This window comes from Phaseolus vulgaris, chromosome 3, assembly GCF_000499845.2.
Source record: "Phaseolus vulgaris cultivar G19833 chromosome 3, P. vulgaris v2.0, whole genome shotgun sequence".
Classification (NCBI taxonomy): domain Eukaryota; kingdom Viridiplantae; phylum Streptophyta; class Magnoliopsida; order Fabales; family Fabaceae; genus Phaseolus; species Phaseolus vulgaris.
In genome coordinates this window covers 52567105-52592401 of record NC_023757.2, presented here as the reverse complement: position 1 = coordinate 52592401, position 25297 = coordinate 52567105, and the positions used below count along the sequence as shown (strand labels likewise).

The 25297-nt window shown below is 35.3% G+C and overlaps 2 protein-coding genes across 2 annotated transcripts; both read right to left on the bottom strand.

Annotated features, from left to right (window-relative positions):
- Positions 1 to 19212: 19212 nt before the first annotated feature.
- LOC137805998 (proliferating cell nuclear antigen-like) lies at positions 19213 to 20531 on the bottom strand. The gene is made up of 3 exons (XM_068605872.1): positions 20378 to 20531; positions 20173 to 20270; positions 19213 to 20051 (listed from the first exon to the last, which is right to left on the bottom strand). Exons 1-3 carry the CDS (start codon positions 20508 to 20510, stop codon positions 19701 to 19703), a joined length of 582 nt encoding a protein of 193 aa, XP_068461973.1. The 5' UTR covers positions 20511 to 20531; the 3' UTR covers positions 19213 to 19700.
- A 2710-nt stretch (positions 20532 to 23241) lies between these two features.
- LOC137808705 (UDP-glycosyltransferase 91A1-like) lies at positions 23242 to 25072 on the bottom strand. The gene has a single exon (XM_068609963.1). The coding sequence runs from the start codon at positions 24931 to 24933 to the stop codon at positions 23524 to 23526; it is 1410 nt and encodes a 469-aa protein (XP_068466064.1). The 5' UTR covers positions 24934 to 25072; the 3' UTR covers positions 23242 to 23523.
- Positions 25073 to 25297: the final 225 nt, after the last annotated feature.

Below are 25297 nucleotides of genomic sequence, written 5' to 3'. Positions count from 1 at the left end.
AACATTACACAACCTAATTCTTCGTTTTCTTGGAATTTTAATTACTCTTGGTTAAAATAGTTATAGTTTGTAATTCAAGTTTTTTACAATATAAAAAAGAATTTTTTTTTAAGAAAATAGTTTGGGTTAGAATCAGAATTTGCTGTAATTTAAGCCTAAATTGAATAAATTCACCTAACCTTCACCAACACTTTCAACACCTAATCAACTCGACAGTATAGTTGGTAGGTACAAATATAGTTGGTCTACAAATGTAATTTATATTTAGTTTTATTAATAGCAAAAGAATATGTAAAACAAAAAAGTTATATATAACGATAATCCATATTTTTTATATAACAACATTATAACTTTCAATTCTATTATTTTAATATATTTTTATATCATTTAATTTCAAAACAAATATTAACAGTAAAAAAACATGATTAAATTCCTCTGCCAGTAGAATAATTTATTTAAAAAGTCTTTATTTATTTTATATTTTATTTAAATATTGATAATGAATAATTTATTGTTGTGCACATGTTTTATTCAATTTCATGTAAGTCAAGAATCTTGTCACCAATATAGTCAAATTCGTAAGAGAATCGGAAAAGAAATAATAGATCGTAACACTCGTAAATGTTACTAATAGTATTATAATATATATTTATAAATAAATTAAAACAAAAACTACGAATCTGATTTGAATTAAAATTAATGGGAACTTATAATATTTTTAAATGGTCAAGTAAGACCCAAATAAATTTTGGATTTTAAAATTTTAACTAATAGTGTTACTCACTTCCTCTTACTACAAAATAAAAAATAAATGACTTATTTGAATGACTTATTTGAATTAGGGTTGTGTTAACATATTTAATTTTTTATTATAAATTATTGGACTTTATTTCTTTGGCCCAACTTTCCTTGTCTATTTTAGATAGGTTTTAATCTTTCTCTTATATATACACAATGTATTTTACTCTTTAATATACAAGTGAATAAAAGTAAAAGTTTATTTTATATTTAGTTTTCTCTACAAGGAGGGTTTATCAAAACCTTTTTTTCATTACGATTACGTACACTACGTTAAAGCATCACATCAGGCAAGGAATATTCATCATCTTCATTTACTGTAATATGGTATCAGAGCTCTTCGAATGAAGATCTCTTTGATGTTCTTGGTTATTTTTTTTTTCTTTCTTTAAATCCTTGTAGGCGATGGCTGATGAAAATCCCACACCGGCTTCCTCTTCAAATGGAAACCCCTACACTGATGTCCCTTTTGAAACAGCCGATGAACAATTTCCTATACTTTACACCCAAGCGAGAATCCTGCAGCCTCGTTGGTGTCGCCTGTTCTTGATTCAACAAACTACCATTCGTGGAGTCGGTCCTTCATCACTGCTCTTAGTGCCAAGAAACAACATGGTTGTCTCTTGGTTAGTACACTCTGTTTCAATCCCTATTAGGCAAAGCATTGTTTGGATGGACATAGCCTTTGACATCTGGAATGATTTAAAAGTTAGATATTCACAAGTGGATTTATCTCGCATTTTTGATTTGCAATTTGAAACTATTTCTTTAAACCAAGGGATATGTCTGTCATAGAGTATTTTACAAAATTGCGTATTATTTGGGACGAATTAGAGAATTTTAGACCTAATCCTGTGTGCACATGCCCAGTAAAATGTTCTTGTTTTGTCATTTCTATTATAAATCAAAGAAAATGTGAGGATCGTGCTGTGCAATTTTTAAGAGGATTAAATGACCAGTATAAAAAATATTTGTTCTCATGTTTTGCTCATGGATCCCATTCCTGCCATATCCAAAAAAATTTCCATGGTTGTTCAACAAGAGTGTAATCAACTTTCTTTATGATCATTAAAAGAAAAGAAACCATAAAAAATGACTAAAGTGTAGAACGTAATTGGAGCAATTCTTGAATGAATAGTGTTAAAAATTATTTTAATTTTTCTTGAGGTTTTAATTAGTTGTGCCTATAGGCACTTGGCCTATTTAACAACTACTCAAAGAAAAGGAGTGACCATTGGTTAAGATGATAGTGAAAAAATAGAACTAAACAATGTGACATACATAGTTAACATGAAGTCACCTCTTCTTCATTCTGTGATAACTGCAAAGCATGTTCTGCTTCTTTCAAGAATAACCTTGTTAGCTGCTTCTGTCCACGCCGATATACTATAGCAGACCACTTGTTTATAGTCATCAACTTTGGTTCCTCAGAGTCAGTTGTCTTTATGCTGAAATTTTGGGAAAGACAAATTATGCAATGAAATGGTGTACATATAAACAACTTAAGTGTTTAGTTAACAAATGTTTATGTATATGTTGTCTCTGTAATAAACAAGGAAGCATAGTTAAACTATTTTCATATAAGTTGTTTTCATAAGATATCATTAAGTTGCAAAAAAAAGCATTATAAATTAGGCTTAAATGTGTTTTTGGCCAAGGATAAACTTTTGGTCCCTAATAGTTTTTTTAAACTTTTGTCATTAATAATTTTTTAGTATGGTCTTGAAAAGCCGTTGAATAGAATCAAGAAGAAAGAAATGATGGACGACTCAGTTTAGGTACCTGTACCCTTGAAAATAGACAATTATCCACTGTTGTTCCTGTCCCTAGTCTTCATAGTCTTAACAGTAGTCGTACTACTACATGCAATTTTTGTGGTAAATACGGTCATACTGAAGTTGTTTGTTTTCGAAAAGTGGGTTTTCCTTCTGGTGATGTTAAAACCTCAAAGTTTTCTTCTACTAGAAAAAATTGCACTTTTTGTAATCGTCTTGGCCACACTGTCGACACCTGTTATAAAAAGCATGGGTTTTCTCCTGGCTACAAATCCATCAATAGGACATCCCAAGCCAACAATATGTTTACTACTAACTCTTCTTTTGAGTCTTTTTCTAAAGAACAGGATGTAAAGGGGATTCAACTTACATCACAATAGTGTCAATTCCTGACCAACATTTTGGGTCAGCAAAACCTTGAGGATCCTGCCCCTCATGCTCAAATTAATCAAGTCGGAACCTTCTCGACGGACAAAATCACCAATACCGTGCAATCTTCAACGGGTAAGTTTTTCTCTTCACTATCTGCTATAAAAGAATCTTGGTTTGTTGATTCTGGTGCCACTGATCATGTTTGCCACAATTTGAGCGCTTTTACTACTTGGACTAAAATCAAACCTGTCTTAATTAGTCTTCCAAATGGTCAAACTGTTTATGCCACATATTCTGGTTTACTACACTTTTCGGCCAAGTTTTATTTGTCTGATGTGTTATATGTGCCTCATTTTCAATTAAACTTAATATCTGTTTCTAAACTCACACACCAACTTAAATGCACTTTAACTTTCACTTTAACTCACTGCATTATACAGGACAATCTCACCAAAGAGAGGATTGGTACAGTTGAAGCCACTGGTGGCTTGTACCCTGTCACTACCTTGCCTGCTTCTAGTCGCTCTAAACCACATAACTTTGCTCCTCTTATTAATTGTAATATCACGGACAAAACACTGTGGCACTATAGACTGGGGCACTCATCATGTATGTGACACTTGCAGTCGTGCAAAACAAAGAAAACTTCCTTTCACTTTAAGTACTACTGCTACCTCTGCTATTTTTGATCTTGTACACTTTGATATTTGGGGACCCTGTTCCATAACTTCTATTCAAGGTTTTCGTTATTTCTTAACTATTGTTGATGATTACTCGCGTTATACTTGGGTTATTTTGTTGCATAATAAATCTGAAGTACGTTCGCACATCATTAACTTCACTATTTTTGTTCAAAATCATTTCCAAACTAATATCAAAACATTCGTACTGACAATGGTGTTGAGTTTGCTATGTCCAGTTTTTATGCTTCAAAGGGAATTATACATCAAACATCTTGTGTTGAAACACCACAACAAAATGGCATTGTGGAACGTAAACATCAACACATACTAAATGTAACCAGGGCCTTACTTTTTCAAGCAAATCTTCCTCCTATTTCTTGGGAATTTGCTGTAAATCATGTTGTTTCCTTAATAAATTCTATTCCTACTCCATTACTTAATAACATCACTCCTCATGAACAATTGTTTGGAAAACCGTATGACATTTCTTTTTTAAAAGTGTTTGGTTGCCTATGTTATGCTAGTACCATTACTTCACATAGGAAGAAATTAGATGATAGATTTATCAAAGGTATTTTTCTTGGTTTCCCGCAAAATACAAAAGGTTATATTGTCTTAAATTTAAAGTTTCACCGCATAGAGATATCAAGACATGTAATGTTTCATGAAACCCATTTTCCATATAAATTGGATGGTGGCTTGCCAAGGGACCCCAACACTTTATCTCTTCCTATTTCTAACGCATATAATTCTGGTCTTGATTTTTTTTCTGATACTGCACCTCCTGCCGAGCCGTGTGCCTCTACTCCTGCATCTCTTGCCGAGCTGTGTGCCTCTACTCTGCACCCAATACTGCCCCTCCACCAGCCTTATTATCCTTTGATCTTCCAGCAAATAATGTCTCTGCTCATGCATCCAACACTGCACCTCCACCAGCATCATCACCTCCTGCACCTCCAGGAAGCACCTCACCCCAATCTACAAGAAGATCAACTCGTCCTCACCGACAACCTGCCTATCTTGCTGATTTCCAGACAGCAACCAACACTGTAAGTAGTAGATATCCTATTCATAAATACTTGTCTTACAATTCCTTATCTTCTAATTTTAGAAATATTATTTCCTCTATCAATTCTCATCCTGAACCTCGCACCTATACCGAAGCCTCCAAACATGCTTTTTGGCAATCTGCCATGCAAGTTGAGCTTCAAGCTCTTGCTGCTAACAATACTTGGTAACTTACCCCTCTCCCTCCAGGAAAGAAAACTATTGGTTGTAAATGGGTATATAAAATCAAATATCATTCTGATGGCACTGTTGAGCGCCACAAAGCTAGAGTTGTTGCCAAAGGGTTCACCCAAGTTGAAGGACTTGATTTCTTAGACACTTTTGCACCTGTTGCTAAACTCACTACCGTTCGCCTTCTCCTTGTTGTTGCCACTACCAAAAATTGGGTTTTAAAACAACTTGATGTCAATAATGCCTTTCTTCACGGTGATCTCCATGAAGAGGTATACATGACCCCCCCCCCCCACCTGGCCTCTCTCTTCCTTCTCCCCAGCATGTCTGCAAGCTTCAACGGTCTTTGTATGGTCTTCGTCAAGCTGGTCGTCAATGGTACGCAAAACTTTCTACTTTTCTTTTATCAAATAAGTACTCTATCTCTGTTGCTGACCACTCTCTTTTTCTTAAATATAATAATGATAAACTCACTGTTATTCTTGTTTATGTTGATGACTTGGTCTTAACTGGTGATGACACGGAGGAAATCAATACAATTACTGCATCCCTTCACCATCACTTCAAGATAAAAAATTTAGGTAATCTCACTTACTTTTTGGGACTGGAAATTGCTCGCAACAGTACTGGTCTTCATTTAAGTCAACGCAAGTATACTCTTGATCTCCTTCAAGAAACTGACATGCTTGACTCTGCACCTGTGGCCACTCCTATGACTCACACCTCCCGTCTCTCTCCCGACCAAGGCTCACCTCTCGATGCTGATGCCACTTCCCAGTACAGAAGACTCATTGGACGTCTAATTTACTTAACCAACACGCGACCAGACATTGCCTTCGCTGTCCACAATTTAAGCCAATTCATATCTGCACCCACAACTCATCATCAACAAGCTGTCTCCCGTCTTTTGCGTTACCTCAAAGGCACCCCTGGTGAAGGACTATATTTTTCTCACACTAGTTCACTTCACCTTTGTGGTTTTAGTGACTCTGACTGGGCAACATGACCTACCACACGCAAATCTGTCACTGGATATTCCATCTACTTAGGAGACTCCCTAATATCATGGAAATCAAAAAAACAGCCAACTATCTCCCGCAGCTCCTCTGAAGCCGAGTATAGAGCACTTGCCACCACCACATGTGAGCTACAATGGTTTTCTTACCTCCTTCAGGATTTACATCTTCCTCTCTCCCAGCCTGCAACCCTGTATTGTGACAACAAATCTGTCCTTCAAATAGCTTCCAATCAAGTTTTTCATGAACGAACCAAGCACATCGAAATTGATTGCCACCTAGTTCGTGAAAAACTTAACTCTGGTCTCCTCAAACTGCTGCCCATTACCTCTGCAATGCAAGTTGCTGACATATTCACCAAACCCCTTGCTTCCGCACAGTTCTCTACTCTCAAATCCAAGCTGGGTCTGACAAATATCTACTCCCCAGCTTGAGGAGGGGTGTTAACATATTTAATTTTCTATTGTAAATTATTGTGCTTTGTTTTTTTGGCCCAACTTTCCTTTTCTATTTTAGTTAGGTCTTAATCTTTCTCTTATATATACACCATGTATTTTACTCTTTAATACACAAGTGAATAAAAGTTTATTTTATATTTAGTTTTCTCTACAAGTAGGGTTTATCAAAACCTTTTTTTCATTACGATTACGTACAATTACGTACACTACATTAAAGCATCACATCAGGCAAGGAATATTCATCATCTTCATTTACTGTAATAGGTTGCATTGCTGGATATTAAAACGATTGTAAGGTTTATTTTGAACAACAATCGCTTCATCATCTCTTTACTTCCATGCGGCGGTGACGACAAATGTTGGCGGCAGCGATGATGATGGCTGGCGCCGACGGTGGTGGTCGCGATGGCTAACACTAGTGCCGGTGGTGGTGTGGGCGCTAGCGGAGAACATGAACCTTAAAATGGCCGCGTTAGGTCAAATAAATTTGGGGCAAAAACGTGTTGCGCTAGGTTACGGGGGATCAAGGACGCCTTCGGATGCAACGATGCATCGACCTGCGCAGCGTCACGGTACGATCCGCTCCAACACCGATCCGTCGGCCGAGTCACCTCGGTTTGGGTCCCAAACTCGCACGAGACAGTGATTTTGCGATTTTACTCGCGATTTCTACTACATTGCTTGTCACACCATATTGTATGGGATATTTATCAATGTTTAGTTGTTAAATAAATGTATTCTACATTTTTTTCACATTTATTTATGCATATACAATTGAATAGTATTTTCTACTTATCAATCCTATTTATATATCTAGTGTTAGAACAATTATGGATGAACAATCGGTACTACAATCACCAATGTGGTAAAGTTAATATTATTTTATTGGAGTTGTGGGGCCTGTGTTGAATATATTAAACATTGGTTGGCACTGTCTATTCAAACCTAACCTATACATTCTGTCTAGCATGTTCATTTATTCCTTGGTCTTGACATGTCATGATCAATTCTGTTACCGTAAAAAAACAGACAATCACTCACACTTGAATTTCTCTAAAGAAACACTCTTCATTGTAATTCTCTCTATTGTATTTCTTTCTATGGTGCATCTTACAAATGAGAGAGCATCCTTTTTATAGGCTTTAGGAAGCTCTTCTAGAAAGATCTACATTATGACCTTAAAATCCCACTAACAACATAATTAAAATTCCACTTCCAACTTTTGACCTTTCACCTATCCAAACCCTCATTCCATAATATTCTAGTAACTTCTAATTTTAAAATCCACAAACTAACATTTAAAGTTTATTCAACAAAACTCCCCCATAAACTTAAATGTTTCTACCATCCATCATGCCAATCATCTTCTTGTATTTGTCGAAAAGTACTTTCAGTAGCAGTTTTGTGAAGATATCCGCAACTTGATCCTGACTTGCCACATGCACTAATTTCACACTTCCTTTCTTCACATGATCACGGATAAAGTGAAAACGAACGTCAATGTGTTTGCTTCTTTCATGGTTCACTAGGTTCTTTGCCAACTCAATTGCTGATTTGTTGCCTTCATAAAAGAGTCAAGGTACTCCGAGTTGATTTTCATTGACATTGAAACAGTTTCATTCGTATCATTCATATTTATGACAGTGACTTCTTCAGGCTGCAACCAAAAAGTGGCTTCTTCAGGCTGCAACCAAAAAAATAACATTGCATTGTAAGAATTGGCCATTGCCTACCATTAACAAATAGCACAAACAAGAAAGATTGCTAAAAACTAATTGCGGGAACAAACAATAAAACCATCTCACATTGGGCACGTCAGTATTTTGCCTGCGGAATATATCTACAGATCCAAGACTTCCATTGCTAGAAAATTTTATTCCCTCCTCAGTGAGGGAAATCACAACTACAAATAGCAGATTTTATAGGCATCAAATAACAGATATCAGAAAAAAAAAACAAATAACAGATAACAGAAACAAAAAACAGATAACACATTAATTACCAATTTTGCCAAAGTCATTAATATGATAGATGATCCTATAAAATTCAGAGGATGGCATGTTAATAGTGGCTAGGTATTCCACATCCTTGGTCTCATCTTTATAACGTCGCGGGCTGAGATCCTCCTCGCTCATCTTAAATCTAAAAATTGTATTTCCCCTATAACAAAGACGTCAATTCATAATTCATTCGTCAGTCAAACGTATCAGGGCTTTCGTACGAATGTTAATTTCACAGTGTCGCAGCTGTCATTGGCTCTCATGATGATGATGTCATCATCATTCGCACAGTTCAGCAAAAATCAACAAAGTTGTAAGAATCCACATCCATGTCCATCTTCCTCTGGCAACTGTAGTGGTTAAACTCATTAGGTCCGACGAAAAGTGTGACGATTAAATTATCGGAATCTACAACCTGGAAGGATATTCCAGAAGAAGAGCACATGAAGCTGGCGTTATCGACGAAATTGTTGATGATAGCCGAAACCTTCTTCAAAATCAATCCTTTCACACGGAGTTTCTGTTGGGTCTATTAGTGTCTAAGTTCAAGAGGGGAGGGGTGAATTGAGCTTATAAAATTTTCGCAAGAGCACACAATTTTTCAGTATTCCAGAGGCAAAAAGAACAGATTGTTTTTACATGAAACAGATTGATTCTTCAGAGCAGTCTTAGCACAATTTGAATTTTGTTCAATGTAAAATTGTGATCAACAGAGAATTATGACAGAACCAGATCAGCTTAATATTGTGAGGATGAAGGATACAGCTATGCTTAGAAATCAACCAAAATTTACACAACACAAGATTTCAAGAAGTATGATCCTTTCTTAGGTTTTAATGAATGGTCAGTTTGTTCACAATTCACTTAAACCATTATATGCAGCAACCTTGTTTATGATCAGAAAACTTTAACAAATTAGGAAGAACAATTTTCGCTTAACCCAGAATTAACAGATTCAATTTCAAAAGAACAGATTTAGTTCTTGACAGAATTAAGCAAAAACCAGAAAAGAGTGCAGGGATGAGAATGCAAGATACACACGTTTTTATACTGGTTCACTCATACAGAGCTACATCCAGTCTCACCTTACCCCAAGGTGGAATTCACTAAAAACAGTGCCAATCACTTACAAACACAGCAGTTCTTGAACACTACAAGAACAACACACACAATGCTGAAAAACCCTATTTCAGCACACCTTGCACTCCAAGAAACCCTATCAAGGAGTGACTAACACTTATACCTTTACAAAACAGAATAAAGGAAAGATTACACCTGAAAAGAAGATGCAAGAACTCAAAACCAGTAGTTCAATTTGCTGCAGAACTGCACCAACACCTTCACCAAGATCAAAGGTTTCCTAGAACAAGCACACTTGAAAATCTCTTTGGAAAACCTTTCAAAAACTCTTTCAGTCCTTCTTCTCACATGGAAATTGTTTGATCTCTGTCAAAAGCGTAATTCCTCAGCACTTCTTCATGTGAGAGAGACTTTTCTTTATATAGAAAACAGTTTCTAACTTCTTTTCAAAAAACAGTTGAAAAGCAGTTATGAAAACAACAGATTCAGTTTTGAACTTAACAGATTTATTTTGTGAAAACTGCCAACTCAGCTTAACAGAAATAACTGTCTGAGTGGTACCTTTGGTGCCCTAACTAACTTGTGAAAAACCTTTCAGCAGACCAAAGAATAAACCTGTTCTTTCACAGTAAAACAGATTAAAGTATAACAAACAGGCCAGCTCAGCTTAACTGAAATAACGAACTGAGCTTTCCCTTGGTGTCTTAACAGAAATTTAGAAAAGCCTTTTAACAGAGAAGAAATAAACAGATTCTTTCTCCATAAAACAGATTTATTTGTGTACTGTTTTAAAACTGTTAAAAACATTTTAAAAAGCTTTTCAAAACTATTTAACAAAAGCCTTTTTAACAGAGAAGAAATAAACAGATTCTTTCTCCATAAAACAGATTTATTTGTGTACTGTTTTAAAACTGTTAAAAACATTTCAAAAGGCTTTTCAAAAACGATTTAACCACATCATGTGCTTGATCTAGACTTGGTTAGGCATCTAGGATAGGTTACACAGCAAAAGGCAATCATACACACTTACAAGCCTAATTACAAAAGAATCTAAAAACCTATTACAATCTTCAAAGCACTCAAGCCATTTTCTTCATCAAACACACATCAAGCCTTGGTAGGGAAGAAGCTTCCTCCAACTTCAACAATCTCCCCCTGTTTGATGGAGACAAATTCCCTTGCTTTGCACAGCTTTGAAGAAAGATCATGACCAAATCTGTACAGAACTATATACAAAGAAAACAGGTGTTAAAGCAGAACAACAGATTTAGAAATGATATACCTGCAGATTTAACATCTGAATTATATCAGCAGCCACTGTGAATATCATCTGCAGAACCTGTACCAGGCTATTCTTAGGTTGTTCTCTAGGCTATTCTTCTCCCCCTTTGGATTCATCAAACAGAATGGGAGCACAAAATACCACAGAAACAATAATAGCCATACATAACAGTTCAAATAAAACCAATAAACCATAGAGGTTCATTACAAATCACAAAACAACTAAAACCCAGTGCAGAAACAAAACAGTACAGATTAATTCCAAATTGTTCAACAACATATAAAAGATAAAGACTTAGGAATAGGATCACTTGTTGTTGTAATAGAGCTCAGCTAGTTGCACTTGAATTCCTTCAAGTTGATCATCCAAGTGTTGAAACCTGGCGTAAGTCATCTCATAATGTGCCTTCTGCTCATCTGTGAGTGTGTCCAGCCTGCTTAGCACCTGTCTTTCAAACATAGACAGAGGTTCACCTCTGTACTCAGGTGCCTCATATGCAACTATTGCATTCTGACTAGTGGCAGCAACATCTTCATGTTCAGCAGAATGTACTGGTGATTCGTCCATGTGTTGCACACCATCAGCATTTTCTTCTTCTTCATTTCCTTGTGGAGCAGCTTCTTGCTCAGCCCTTTGTCCAGCATTCCTTCTAAAAACCCAGCCATCTTCATCCTTATAGAATCCCATTTTCATGAGTGTGGAGTTATCTATTTCACTTGCAGCCTTAATAGAGTCATTCCTCTCATTGGTAGTGTCCACTTTAAAGTGATCAATTAGTTTTGACACAAATATTGCATAGGGAAGACGATAATCAGGTAGTCTTGCAGATTTTAGCATATGTTCAACCATAGTACTTACCCAATTTACCTTAAGCTGGTTCATGATGCAATACAGCAGTATCAAGTCTTCCTCATGAAGTACAGCATGATTACTTCCTCTAGGGGTAAGCTGCCAAGCAATTATATGAGCTAAGAGTCTAGGAATTAGAGTTAGGCTACCTGCGTGATACCTAGCTACTGGTTCAGTGGGATTCCTCACACAGCTTCTATAAAATTGCATTTTGTTGAATCCTTGAATTCCAGCAGTGTTTCCTTTGCTCACTTTCAGTCCTGAATATTTGATTCCACCCACACTGCTCCAGATTTCCCTAGTAATCTTCAACTTCACACCTTTCACATGGGAGACCAGATTTTTGCCATCTTGAACCAAGTTGCTGTAGAAAACTTTCACTAAATCTGGATATACATTTCCAGTCATCTCTAGAAAGTTCTTCAGTTTTTGATGCTTGAGCAAGGTTTTTGCTTCAGTCAGATTTTCTTCTCTCAGCCAAGAAAATTCCAGCACTTTGGGTGCATTGACTTGCTTCCTGCTTGTCTCATGGATGTACCTTGTCATTGCTTCAGAATCTCCAGCAAACCACTTCTCCAGAATGCCTTGGTTGCTGCTGGATTGCTCTTTGGATTTCTTCCTTCTGTGTGATGAGGATGCCATGCTCAATCTGTGTTTTCCTGCACCAGTTTATTAACATACAATTCTAGAGAAAAACAGCACAGATTATCACTCAGAACAGAAACGAAACCTGTGGTGAAGCAAGTGTGAATCTGGACAGCTTATAGCACAAATGAGAAAGTGTGAGAAAGAACTGATTTGAGCTAGGTGTTTATAGAGCTTAAATCAGTTTTTAGAAATCACCAATTGTAAAAGAAAATCACTTAAATCAGATTTCAGCAATTATGGATTAAAAAGAAAATCAATTTGATATGCTTCAGATTTTATTCCTGTGGTGCAGCAGATTCAGGTATTGATTTGTACAAGAATATATTGGAACCAGATTTTAATTTGATAAATCAAATCTGTTGCACTTACACACAATCCAATCAGTTGGGATACCCACAAGCTAATTGGCATAGGCCTGCTGGTTAATAACCGTAAAAGCAGTCAACAATAAAGTGAGAGAGAGAAAAATAAATCTTTCTCTTTCCTAGTCACAGCTGTGATTTCTGAAACAGGGAACGAAACATGTTAAAACATAAAACAACAGATTGAAATTTTCACTGCAGAGGATAATTCAAGCTAATAATACCCAATTCATTTAAAAGAAAGTGAAACCTGTCTTTAGCAAGTGGTTTAGTGAATAGATCAGCTAGTTGAAATTCAGTACCAATGAATTGTATATCACATGTTCCATTAGCTATATTTTCTCTTAGAAAGTGATGTCTAATTTCAATGTGCTTAGTCCTTGAGTGCATGACAGGATTCTTAGACAGATTTATGGCACTTGTATTATCACAATTTATAGGTATGTTATTTAACAGAATACCAAAATCACTTAGTTGTTGCCTTAGCCATAAGGTTTGAGCACAACAACTTCCAGCAGCTATGTATTCTGCTTCTGCTGTGGAGAGAGCTACACAAGCTTGCTTCTTGCAATGCCAAGAAATTAGACTTGATCCAAGCATGTGACAAGTCCCACTTGTGCTCTTCCTATCAACTTTGCAGCCTGCAAAATCAGAATCTGAAAAACCAATCAAATTCAAAGATACCTTGTTAGGATACCACAATCCAACATCTTTAGATCCTTGCAAATATTTCAGAATTCTCTTTGCTGCATTGTAGTGTGATTCCCTTGGATCAGATTGATATCTAGCACATAGACATACAACAAACATAATGTCAGGCCTGCTGGCAGTTAGATATAATAAGGAACCAATTAAACCCCTATATTTTGTTTGATCCACTGATTTTCCTGCAGAATCTTGATCCAGCTGACAACTTGTTGAAATAGGAGTGCTGATTGCTTTGCATTGGTTCATATCAAACTTCTTGAGTAGTTCCTTGCAGTATTTTTCTTGGCTTATGAAAATCCCATCCTTGAGTTGCTTAACTTGTAGACCAAGGAAGAAATTCATTTCTCCTAACATTGACATCTCAAACTCACTTTTCATGGTTTTCACAAAGTCTTCACACATCTCTTCATTTGTGGATCCAAAGATAATATCATCTACATAGACTTGCACAAGTATGACATCTTCACTTTTCTTCTTTAGAAAGAGAGTTTTATCTGAATTGCCACGGCTATAACCTTGAGACAGCAGAAATTCACTTAGCCTTTCATACCATTGCCTAGGTGCTTGCTTTAATCCATATAAGGCTTTCTTAAGCATGAACACATGTTCTGGATTCTTGTGATCTTCAAACCCTGGAGGCTGAGATACAAACACCTCTTCATTGATGTAGCCATTTAGAAATGCACTTTTGACATCCATTTGAAACAGCTTGAAGCCTTGTATGCTGGAAAATGCTAGAAGAAGTCTGACAGCTTCAAGACGTGCTACTGGTGCATAGGTTTCACCAAAATCAATACCTTCTTCTTGGTTATACCCTTTAGCAACCAGTCTTGCTTTATTCCTAGTGATAGCTCCATGTTCATCCATCTTATTCCTGTACACCCACTTGGTTCCTATGATGTTCATCTCATGCTTCCTTGGAACCAAAGTCCACACTTCATTGTATTCAAACTGGTTCAGCTCTTCCTGCATTGCTGTTATCCAATTGCTGTCTTGCAGTGCTTCTTCCAAGCTTTTAGGCTCAATCTGTGACACAAAAGCTACTGTTCTGCAGAAGTTATTGAGTGAATTCCTTGTTGAGATTCCTTTCTCAATTTTACCAATTACATTGTCAAGAGTGAGATCCCTTGGAGTCTTCCATTCTTTAGGCAGTCCTGCATTCACAGTAGATTCTTTGACAGAATTTGGATTAGTAGCATCAAGCTCACTAGACTGATTTTGTTGCATAATTGTTCTTAAATCATCCATACCAGGTTCATCCACAACAGATTTGGGCACAGAAAAATCTGTTTCATCAAACACAACATATATAGATTCTTCAACAGCAAGCAATCTTTTGTTATATACTCTATAAGCATGACCATTTATAGCATAATCAATATGTATTCCTTCATCTGATTTAGGATCAAACTTCCCCAGATTATCTTTACCATTATTTAAAACAAAGCATTTGCAGCCAAACACCCTAAGATGACTAATGCTAGGCTTCCTACCTTTATACAATTCATAGGGAGTTTTCTTAAGAAATGGTCTAATCAATGTTCTGTTAAGCACATAAGAAGCAGTATATACAGCATCAGCCCAAAAATATTTAGGTAAACCAGATTCATTTAGCATAGTCCTAGCTAACTCTTCTAGTGATCTATTCTTTCTTTCAACAACACCATTTTGTTGGGGTGTCCTAGGAGCAGAATAACTATGTATGATCCCATATTTTTCACAATATTTATCAAACTTTGCATTTTGAAATTCTCCCCCATGATCACTACGAATCTGTTTTATCCTATTTTCATTCTCATTATGCAGAACCTTTGCAAGTTTCTTAAAGGCTTTATATGCATCATTTTTAGAAGCAAGAAACAAAGTCCATGTATATCTTGAAAAGTCATCAACAATCACCAAAGCATAGTAATTTCCAGCTAAGCTAGCAGTCCTAGATGGTCCAAACAAGTCCATATGCAAAACATCCAAAGCTTTATTTGAAGAAACCATATCTTTTGATTTAAAAGAAGTTTTAATCTGTTTTCCCTTTACACAGGCATCACACAATCTGTTATTTTGAAACTTTATGTTTGGTAAACCAGAAACAAGTTCCTTAGATTTTAGCTTATTCAAGTGATTTGTGTGAATGTGAGCTAGTCTCCTATGCCACAGCCATGACTCATCATTTTTAGATAGCAAACACTCATTTTCAGAACAACTCTTTATAATATCTAGGAGATAAATGTTGTTTACCCTTTTTCCAGTGAACAACACCTTACCAGAATTTTCATTTGAAATTGTACAAGTATTTGCTTCGAAATTGACCTTGTATCCCTTGTCACACAGCTGGCTAATGCTTAGAAGACTATGTTTTAGCCCTTCAACATATAGGACATTCTCAATTGTAGTTGAGTCTTTAGTACCAACATCTCCTCTTCCAAGAATTTTTCCTCTATTGTTATCTCCATATGTGACATGCCCTTCAGCTTTGAGTTTCAGATTTATGAACTGAGTCACATCACCAGTCATGTGCTTTGAGCAGCCACTGTCTAGGTACCATTGGTTTCTCCTGCTGTTTTTCTGCAACAAAACAGATTTAGCATATATGGTACCCCTTTAGTCTAGGGTCCAGCATGATTAACACCTTTCCTTAGGAAGCCACTTGGCCAATCCTTTAGGAACAAGATATTTCCTAGCCTTACATGTTCTAGATACATGACCAGATTTCATACAATAAAAACATGTTGCAGTATGCATTGTTTTTGAATTACTAAAAGAGGAAAAACCTGTTTTGGAAGGAACAAAGAAATTGGACAGCTTTTTCACATTACCTTTCATTCCAGGATTAAATCCTAAACCATTTTTATTGAAAACAGCATTCTGTGAACCTAATAATGTTTCAAGATTTTCTCTTCCCTTAGTGAAATTTGAAAGTGTTTTCAACAAATACTCAACCTGTTTTTCCAGCTTTTTGCAATTATCACAAGTTTTAATTGATGCATGCAAACATGTCAATTCAAGACTAATTAATTCAGTTTTAGCTTTGTGCAGTTCTTCTTCAAGAGCTTTGACCTTTGGTTCAAGTACCTTATTTACTTTATTCAATCTGTTGCACATTACAGCCAACCTGTTTGCTTCATCATGAGTTTCCTTAAAGGCTAATAGCAGTTGATCATAGTTTTCAGAATCAGTGGAGAAAATACTTACTGAGTCAGAGTTGGATCCCTCATCATTCACCATGAAGCAAAGATTTGCTTTTTCACTTTCAGTTGAGGAATCATTGGATGAGGATACATCATTTTCTTCCCATGAGATATATGCTCTTCTACCTTTCCCTTTGTCACTCCTCTTGCTTGCTGATTTTTCTTTACTTTGATTGTTTGGACAATCAGCTTTTATATGACCTGGTTTACCACATCCAAAGCACGTGTAATTGGAAGAATTTGAATCAGTAGGTTGTTTGGAATACCTCTTTTTCTGCTGAGTTCTGTCACGGTTTTTCTTTCTAAGAAATCTGCTGAATTTCCTGGTGAGCAGACTCACAGTCTCATCATGTTCTGGATCACCTTCTTCCTCACTTGTATCATGTTCTATGGTAGTTTTCAGAGCAATTCCTTTGGCCTTCTTTTCCACTGTTTCTTGTTCTTTCAATCTTTTCAGCTCAATTTCATGTTCTATCAGCTTTCCAAAAAGTGCAGCAGTGGACATCTTGGATAAATCTCTGGATTCTGAGATTGCTGTTACCTTAGGCTGCCAGCTCCTATCAAGACATTTTAATACCTTAATGTTAAGCTCTTCCTTGTCAAAGACTTTACCAAGGCCAGTGAGGTGATTTACAATGTGTGTAAATCGTTTCTGCACATCTGCAATACTTTCTTCAGATTGCATTCTGAACAGCTCATACTCCTGAATGAGTGAGTGCTTCCTTGCCCGTTTCACATCATCAGTCCCTTCATGAGTCACCTCTAGTACATCCCACATCTCCTTTGCTGAGTTACATTGAGAGACTCTAAAGAACTCATCCATATTCAGTGCAGATGTGATGATATTCTTGGCTAAAGAATCATATTGGGCCTTTTTCTTCTCAGTTTCACTCCATTCAGACCAAGACTTCTTTATTGTTTCATCTTTGACAACCTGCATAGGTATAAAAGGTCCACTGACCACTGCATCCCAGATTCCCATGTCAATAGATTCCATAAAGATCTTCATCCTGATTTTCCAGAAAGCATAGTTAACACCACCAAACATAGGAGGTCTATTAATAGATGCACCTTCAGCAAAAGGCATTTTAAACTCAGACATCATACACACACTTGAGCAAAATACAAGCCCTAGCTCTTGATACCAATTGTTGGGTCTATTAGTGTCTAAGTTCAAGAGGGGAGGGGTGAATTGAGCTTATAAAATTTTCGCAAGAGCACACAATTTTTCAGTATTCCAGAGGCAAAAAGAACAGATTGTTTTTACATGAAACAGATTGATTCTTCAGAGCAGTCTTAGCACAATTTGAATTTTGTTCAATGTAAAATTGTGATCAACAGAGAATTATGACAGAACCAGATCAGCTTAATATTGTGAGGATGAAGGATACAGCTATGCTTAGAAATCAACCAAAATTTACACAACACAAGATTTCAAGAAGTATGATCCTTTCTTAGGTTTTAATGAATGGTCAGTTTGTTCACAATTCACTTAAACCATTATATGCAGCAACCTTGTTTATGATCAGAAAACTTTAACAAATTAGGAAGAACAGTTTTCGCTTAACCCAGAATTAACAGATTCAATTTCAAAAGAACAGATTTAGTTCTTGACAGAATTAAGCAAAAACCAGAAAAGAGTGCAGGGATGAGAATGCAAGATACACACGTTTTTATACTGGTTCACTCATACAGAGCTACATCCAGTCTCACCTTACCCCAAGGTGGAATTCACTAAAAACAGTGCCAATCACTTACAAACACAGCAGTTCTTGAACACTACAAGAACAACACACACAATGCTGAAAAACCCTATTTCAGCACACCTTGCACTCCAAGAAACCCTATCAAGGAGTGACTAACACTTATACCTTTACAAAACAGAATAAAGGAAAGATTACACCTGAAAAGAAGATGCAAGAACTCAAAACCAGTAGTTCAATTTGCTGCAGAACTGCACCAACACCTTCACCAAGATCAAAGGTTTCCTAGAACAAGCACACTTGAAAATCTCTTTGGAAAACCTTTCAAAAACTCTTTCAGTCCTTCTTCTCACATGGAAATTGTTTGATCTCTGTCAAAAGCGTAATTCCTCAGCACTTCTTCATGTGAGAGAGACTTTTCTTTATATAGAAAACAGTTTCTAACTTCTTTTCAAAAAACAGTTGAAAAGCAGTTATGAAAACAACAGATTCAGTTTTGAACTTAACAGATTTATTTTGTGAAAACTGCCAACTCAGCTTAACAGAAATAACTGTCTGAGTGGTACCTTTGGTGCCCTAACTAACTTGTGAAAAACCTTTCAGCAGACCAAAGAATAAACCTGTTCTTTCACAGTAAAACAGATTAAAGTATAACAAACAGGCCAGCTCAGCTTAACTGAAATAACGAACTGAGCTTTCCCTTGGTGTCTTAACAGAAATTTAGAAAAGCCTTTTAACAGAGAAGAAATAAACAGATTCTTTCTCCATAAAACAGATTTATTTGTGTACTGTTTTAAAACTGTTAAAAACATTTTAAAAAGCTTTTCAAAACTATTTAACAAAAGCCTTTTTAACAGAGAAGAAATAAACAGATTCTTTCTCCATAAAACAGATTTATTTGTGTACTGTTTTAAAACTGTTAAAAACATTTCAAAAGGCTTTTCAAAAACGATTTAACCACATCATGTGCTTGATCTAGACTTGGTTAGGCATCTAGGATAGGTTACACAGCAAAAGGCAATCATACACACTTACAAGCCTAATTACAAAAGAATCTAAAAACCTATTACAATCTTCAAAGCACTCAAGCCATTTTCTTCATCAAACACACATCAAGCCTTGGTAGGGAAGAAGCTTCCTCCAACTTCAACAATCTCCCCCTGTTTGATGGAGACAAATTCCCTTGCTTTGCACAGCTTTGAAGAAAGATCATGACCAAATCTGTACAGAACTATATACAAAGAAAACAGGTGTTAAAGCAGAACAACAGATTTAGAAATGATATACCTGCAGATTTAACATCTGAATTATATCAGCAGCCACTGTGAATATCATCTGCAGAACCTGTACCAGGCTATTCTTAGGTTGTTCTCTAGGCTATTCTTCTCCCCCTTTGGATTCATCAAACAGAATGGGAGCACAAAATACCACAGAAACAATAATAGCCATACATAACAGTTCAAATAAAACCAATAAACCATAGAGGTTCATTCCATACTCCAACATTTCAACAAAATACATTGAAGCCTTTCAATCTTATGCTTAACAGTTCTCCGGCAAAACCATCATTATAGGATAATACAAATAGTACTGATAAGATAAAGGACCTCGGGCACACTTGTAGTCCCCTGAGGCAGGTGGGAAATAAAACCTTACATATCGCATCTTAGCAGCCTCCTTAGCAGCCTCAGCCTCGGTGATCTTATATTCAACGAGAACCGACATCTCATTTAACAGAATGATAGAAACTGTTTTAGACAAGGTTGTTGCCTTCATAAAAGAGTCAAGGTATTCCGAGTTAATTTTCATTGACATTGAAACAGTTTCATTCGTATCATTCATATTTATGACAGTGACTTCTTCAGGCTGGAACCAAAAAGTGGCTTCTTCAGGCTGCAACCAAAAACATAACATTGCATTGTAAGAATTGGACATTGCCCACCATTAACAAATAGCACAAACAAGAAAGATTGCTAAAAACTAATTGCAGGAACAAAGAATAAAACCATCTCACATTGGGCACGTCAGTATTTTGCCTGCGGAATATATCTACAGATCCAAGACTTCCATTGCTGAAAAATTTTATTCCCTCCTCAATGAGGGAAATCACAACTACAAATAGCAGATTTTATAGGCATCAAATAACAGATAACAGAAAAAAAAAATAACAGATAACAGAAAAAGAAAACAAATAACAGAAAAAAAAACACATTAATTACCAATTTTGCCAAAGTCATTAATATGATAGATGATCCTATAAAATTCAGAGGATGGCATCTTAATAGTGGCTAGGTATTCCACATCCTTAGTCTCATCTTTATAACGTCGCGGGCTGAGATCCTCCTCGCTCATCTTAAATCTAAAAATTGTATTTCCCCTGTAACAAAGACGTCAATTCATAATTCATTCGTCAGTATCAAATGTTGTAAGAATAAAAGGGTGTTATTTTGACTTGTCTCACATTATCAAATGTTGTAAGAATGACTTGAAAATCAAATAAAAACGTGATAGTGAGATATCATTTCGACGATCCTTACACTATCAAACAATAAGAAGACATAAAGAAACCGTGAAATTATAGGAAAATTATGTAAAAATATGTTATGAGGTGTTATTCTTATGAGTCTCACACTATATATCATACCATGAAAAATGTGAACATCATATAGAAGTGTGATATGTAGTGTTATTCCAGCAATCCTTACACTATAATTAAGACCATGAAATGACACAAAGGTCATCTAGAAGCATGATAAGGGGTGTGGTTTTGTTTTGATGATTATATGCTGATAATACCATTTATCAAAATATTTATTTTTATAACTTTTCTATTGATTTTGTTTTAAGTAGGTAGTAACATAAACTTATTTCTAATTTTACTTGTGTAATTTTTTAAAAGTATATAAAATAATTTTTCTTGATAGTAATAAAATAATTAAAACATTTTTATTTTATGATTTTTCAATATTTTAATATTGAAAATAATTTCCCAATACTATTATTTTAATATTTTTTCATATTATATTTAATTTTAAATTTATTTTTTATTATATATTTATTTTTAAACTCATCACAAAATTTATAGAACTCTAAGAATTGTTAAACTATATTTTTTATAAAGATTACAATTGATGAATTCAAGTACTAATTCTTAAATTCGTTGCAACATTACACAACCTAATTCTTCGTTTTCTTGGAATTTTAATTATGCTTGCTTAAAATAGTTATAGTTTGTAATTCAAGTTTTTTACAATATAAAAAAGACAATTTTTTTAAGAAAATAGTTTGGGTTAGAATCAGAATTTGCTGTAATTTAAGCCTAAATTGTATAAATTCACCTAACTTTCACCAACACTTTCAACACCTAATCAACTCGACAGTATAGTTGGTAGGTACAAATATAGTTGGTCTACAAATGTAATTTATATTTAGTTTTATTAATAGCAAAAGAATATGTAAAACAAAAAATTTATATATAACGATAATTCATATTTTTTATATAACAACGTTATAACTTTCAATCTTATTATTTTAATATATTTTTATATCATTTAATTTCAAAACAAATATTAATATTGGAAAACATGATCAAACTCTTCTTTAGCAATATTTTTTTTACATAGAAGTCCGACAAATTAGCAATCTCTAAGTTTTGTTGAATACTAATGAGTAAATTCTGTTGAAGAAGAAGTGCACAGTAAACATTATTAAAAGAAATTTTATTCCAGTTTCGGAGTTTAATTTTCAACCTTTTTAACTTATGTTGCAAAATAAACATAGGACAACCGACAACCTTATTAGCCCAAAAATCATGAATAAACTTCAGACATAAAGTGTCCTAAAGCCACAGAGAAAAGAAACGAAAATTTGTTAACCTTACTCAAAGAATTACTAGCAAGACTAACAAAAATAGAGGAATGATCCAAATAGTTTTTAACAAGAACCTGATAAGTACAAGAATCTCATTCATCCATACACACTCAATTACATAAAGCCCTATCCAATCTTTTATGAATTTTATATAACTCTCTCCTTCTATTACACTAAGCATAACAAGATTCAGTAAAGAGTATACAAAACAAAAAAAAACTTTTTTTTTTCACTCTCTTGTATTCAATTGAGGATGATATATTGACAACATACTTCACTATATAACCTCTAATTGATGATATAAAAAAATTATATTTTTATCATTTCATAAAAAAATTGAAATTTTAGAAAAAAAAAAAAGTTGTAGAGTGTAACCAGGTTATATATATATATTTTATTTTTTTTCTATTCCAATTCTATTTAGTTGATTGATTGCATTTAATGTCAATCAGTTGATATCATAGTTATTTATTTTGGTTTATAGCTATCTTTGGATTGATGGTGTGCTATGATTCATTCATTTGTAGGGAAAGTTGGACCGGTTGGTTGTGGGCTACCTAATTTGTTTTTATTTTAGAAAATGTTTTCTGGAGTACACTTCATGAATTTGGTAAAAGGTGTTCCAGAAAATATAATCCAAAAATCATTTTAAAATAATAAAATTGTTTTTCTCAAAAATTGATAAAAGTTTTTCCTGTTGAGAAGCAGCAGAGAATAAAGCTGGTTCGGGTGACTCAAACCCTCAATTAAATATTTTTGTATTTTTGTTGGTAAAAATATGTATTTCTCTAATCCTCTTCATTTCATAGGTAAAGATTTAAAGGGAAAGTTACTTGATGGTGGTGTTTTTATTTTTTGTCATTTTTATTTATTTATGTAATAATATATATAATAATATATATATAATAACATCTTTTATTTTTATTATTTTTTATCATAATTATTATATTATGATATTCATATTTTATTCTATGTGCTTTTTCTTCATATTTTTTTCTTTATAAAAAATCTACATTTTAATCAATCAATATAAAAAGTTTCAAAATATATAAATAAATATAATAATAAATTTATATATATTAAAATAATATTATTTTATATTTCGATAATATTAAATAACACGTATTTTTCTAAAAATAATTGTTTATCAGTATCAAAATAACTTATTTAATTGTGCGAAAAATAATTTAACATGTTTCAATTAATTCAAATCTACGTAAAAATACATTATATTTTATTAATTAAATATTTTTAAATACAAAAATAAATTTGTAAAATTACATTTTACATTTTTAAACAAAAATAAAAAAATCTCATAATTATTTCATCACTCACAAACTATAAATTTTTTCATCACTCACAAACTATAAATTTTCTTCCTATTTCCATCCTCTTATATCTTAATCCACACGATCTCATTTTTTTCGAACTTTCTTTTCCCCTCCTCACAGATTCCTCACAGATTCACTCTCTGAAATGCTCCCACATAATCTCTTCAATCCACATACACACACTTAGAAAAGGTTTTAAGGTTGTGAATGAGATTATCGATATACCTATTCTGTCGGTCTTCATTCACAAACAAATCCTTCATCTCTTTAATTCTTTCTCTGTAGATCTTTCCCTCTTCTTCAACCACAACCAGTTTCAACGACTCAGCCACCGAGTCACTCGAGAACGATCCATCTTCTTCATCTCTGGGCACAGAATACCCCATCTTCTTCTCCTCCAACACTCGAGCATTTATCCCTTGATCTGACAAGAACGTTAACAGAACCAACGCTTTCTCGTTCTGAATACCCTCCACCACAGAGGTCCAACCGGAGTGAGTCAAGAACCCACCAACCGCCACGTGTTCCAATATCTTCAACTGCGGCGCCCAACTCCTGCACACAACCCCACGCGCCTTCGTTCGCTCCTCGAACCCTTCCGGCAACCGCAGCACATCTGGGTCAGACGGCCCGCGCTGAACCCTCAACACCCACAAAAAAGGAAGCTCCGATTTCTCCAAACCCAAAGCTATCTCCGTCACTTCTTCTTGCGTCGGTTTCGCTTCGCTCCCGAACGCCACGTACACGACTCTCCCACGCGCCTGCTTGTCCAACCACTCCTTCATCCACCGCCACGTCTCGTTGTCCTCGCTGCCGACAGGCGCCGTGCTGGGGAGCTGCCCTGCCGGGAGAACTGGCTTCCCGTAAATGTTCTCCAGCAGATGAAACCACTCCGGCTCGAACTCGGTGCAGCCTCGAACGACAGCGATATCGCAGTTCTGAATACTGGCACCGAAGCGGTACGTGTCGGAAACGCCGGTGTTGTTTTGGGCGGAGAGACTGTCGACGATTCGCATGATCTCGTAGTAACGGTAGGCGACGGTGGTGGGAAAAGTGACCCAGGGAGGAACAACGATGTACTCTTCAGGTTTTTGACGGGGTGAATCGTTGGCTGTGAGATAGGAAGGGGGTCCTATGAAACCCAGTACGGATGCAGTGAAAATGCTGTAAAAGGCGGTTTTGATGCCAAGTTTGGAAGCCACAGAAGCTGCCCAAAAGGGAACGAAGTCGTAGAAAAGCCAATCGGCTTTGGAAGATTCGAGAAAACGGGTGAAGGGTTGTTCCAAAGCATCGTAGGCTTTCTTCAGGTATTGAACGGCGTCGTAGGGGACGTCGGTGGTGGCCTCTGCGTTTTCTGGAAGGTTCTGGAGTTTGGGCAGTGGAAGCTTGACGAAGTTGATGAGTGTGGGTGAAAGTTTGGGGAGACGGTCTATGTTTCGTGGGGTGGATACGAAGCTCACACGGTGGCCCTTCTCAGCGATGAGCTTGGCTAGCTCAAGGTTTGGGATCATGTGTCCAAAGGCTAGCCATGGAAACATCACTATGTGAAGAACACTTTCCTTCTCTTGGAACATTTTTTCAGCTACTTCTTCCTTTTTCACTGGGAGTTACATTTTAACCAGAAACTAAGAGGATCATTTATAGCATTTCTGCAAGGAAAACTTTATTTTCAAATAGAAAATGATAATGATAAGTTATCAACTCTTATAATTGTATAAATCTCTTGTGATAGATTTAGAAATATATAGTAAAAGTTAAATTTATAATTAAATAATATGAAAAAGTATTAAAATAATAGTATTAGAAATTGTAATATAATGTATAAAAAATTGGAATTATTTTCTTTTCGAATGATAATACTCTTTAACAAACAATTATAATAATATAGTAATAATAATTAAAACCTTAGCATAAAAATAATAATTTACAAGATAGGGT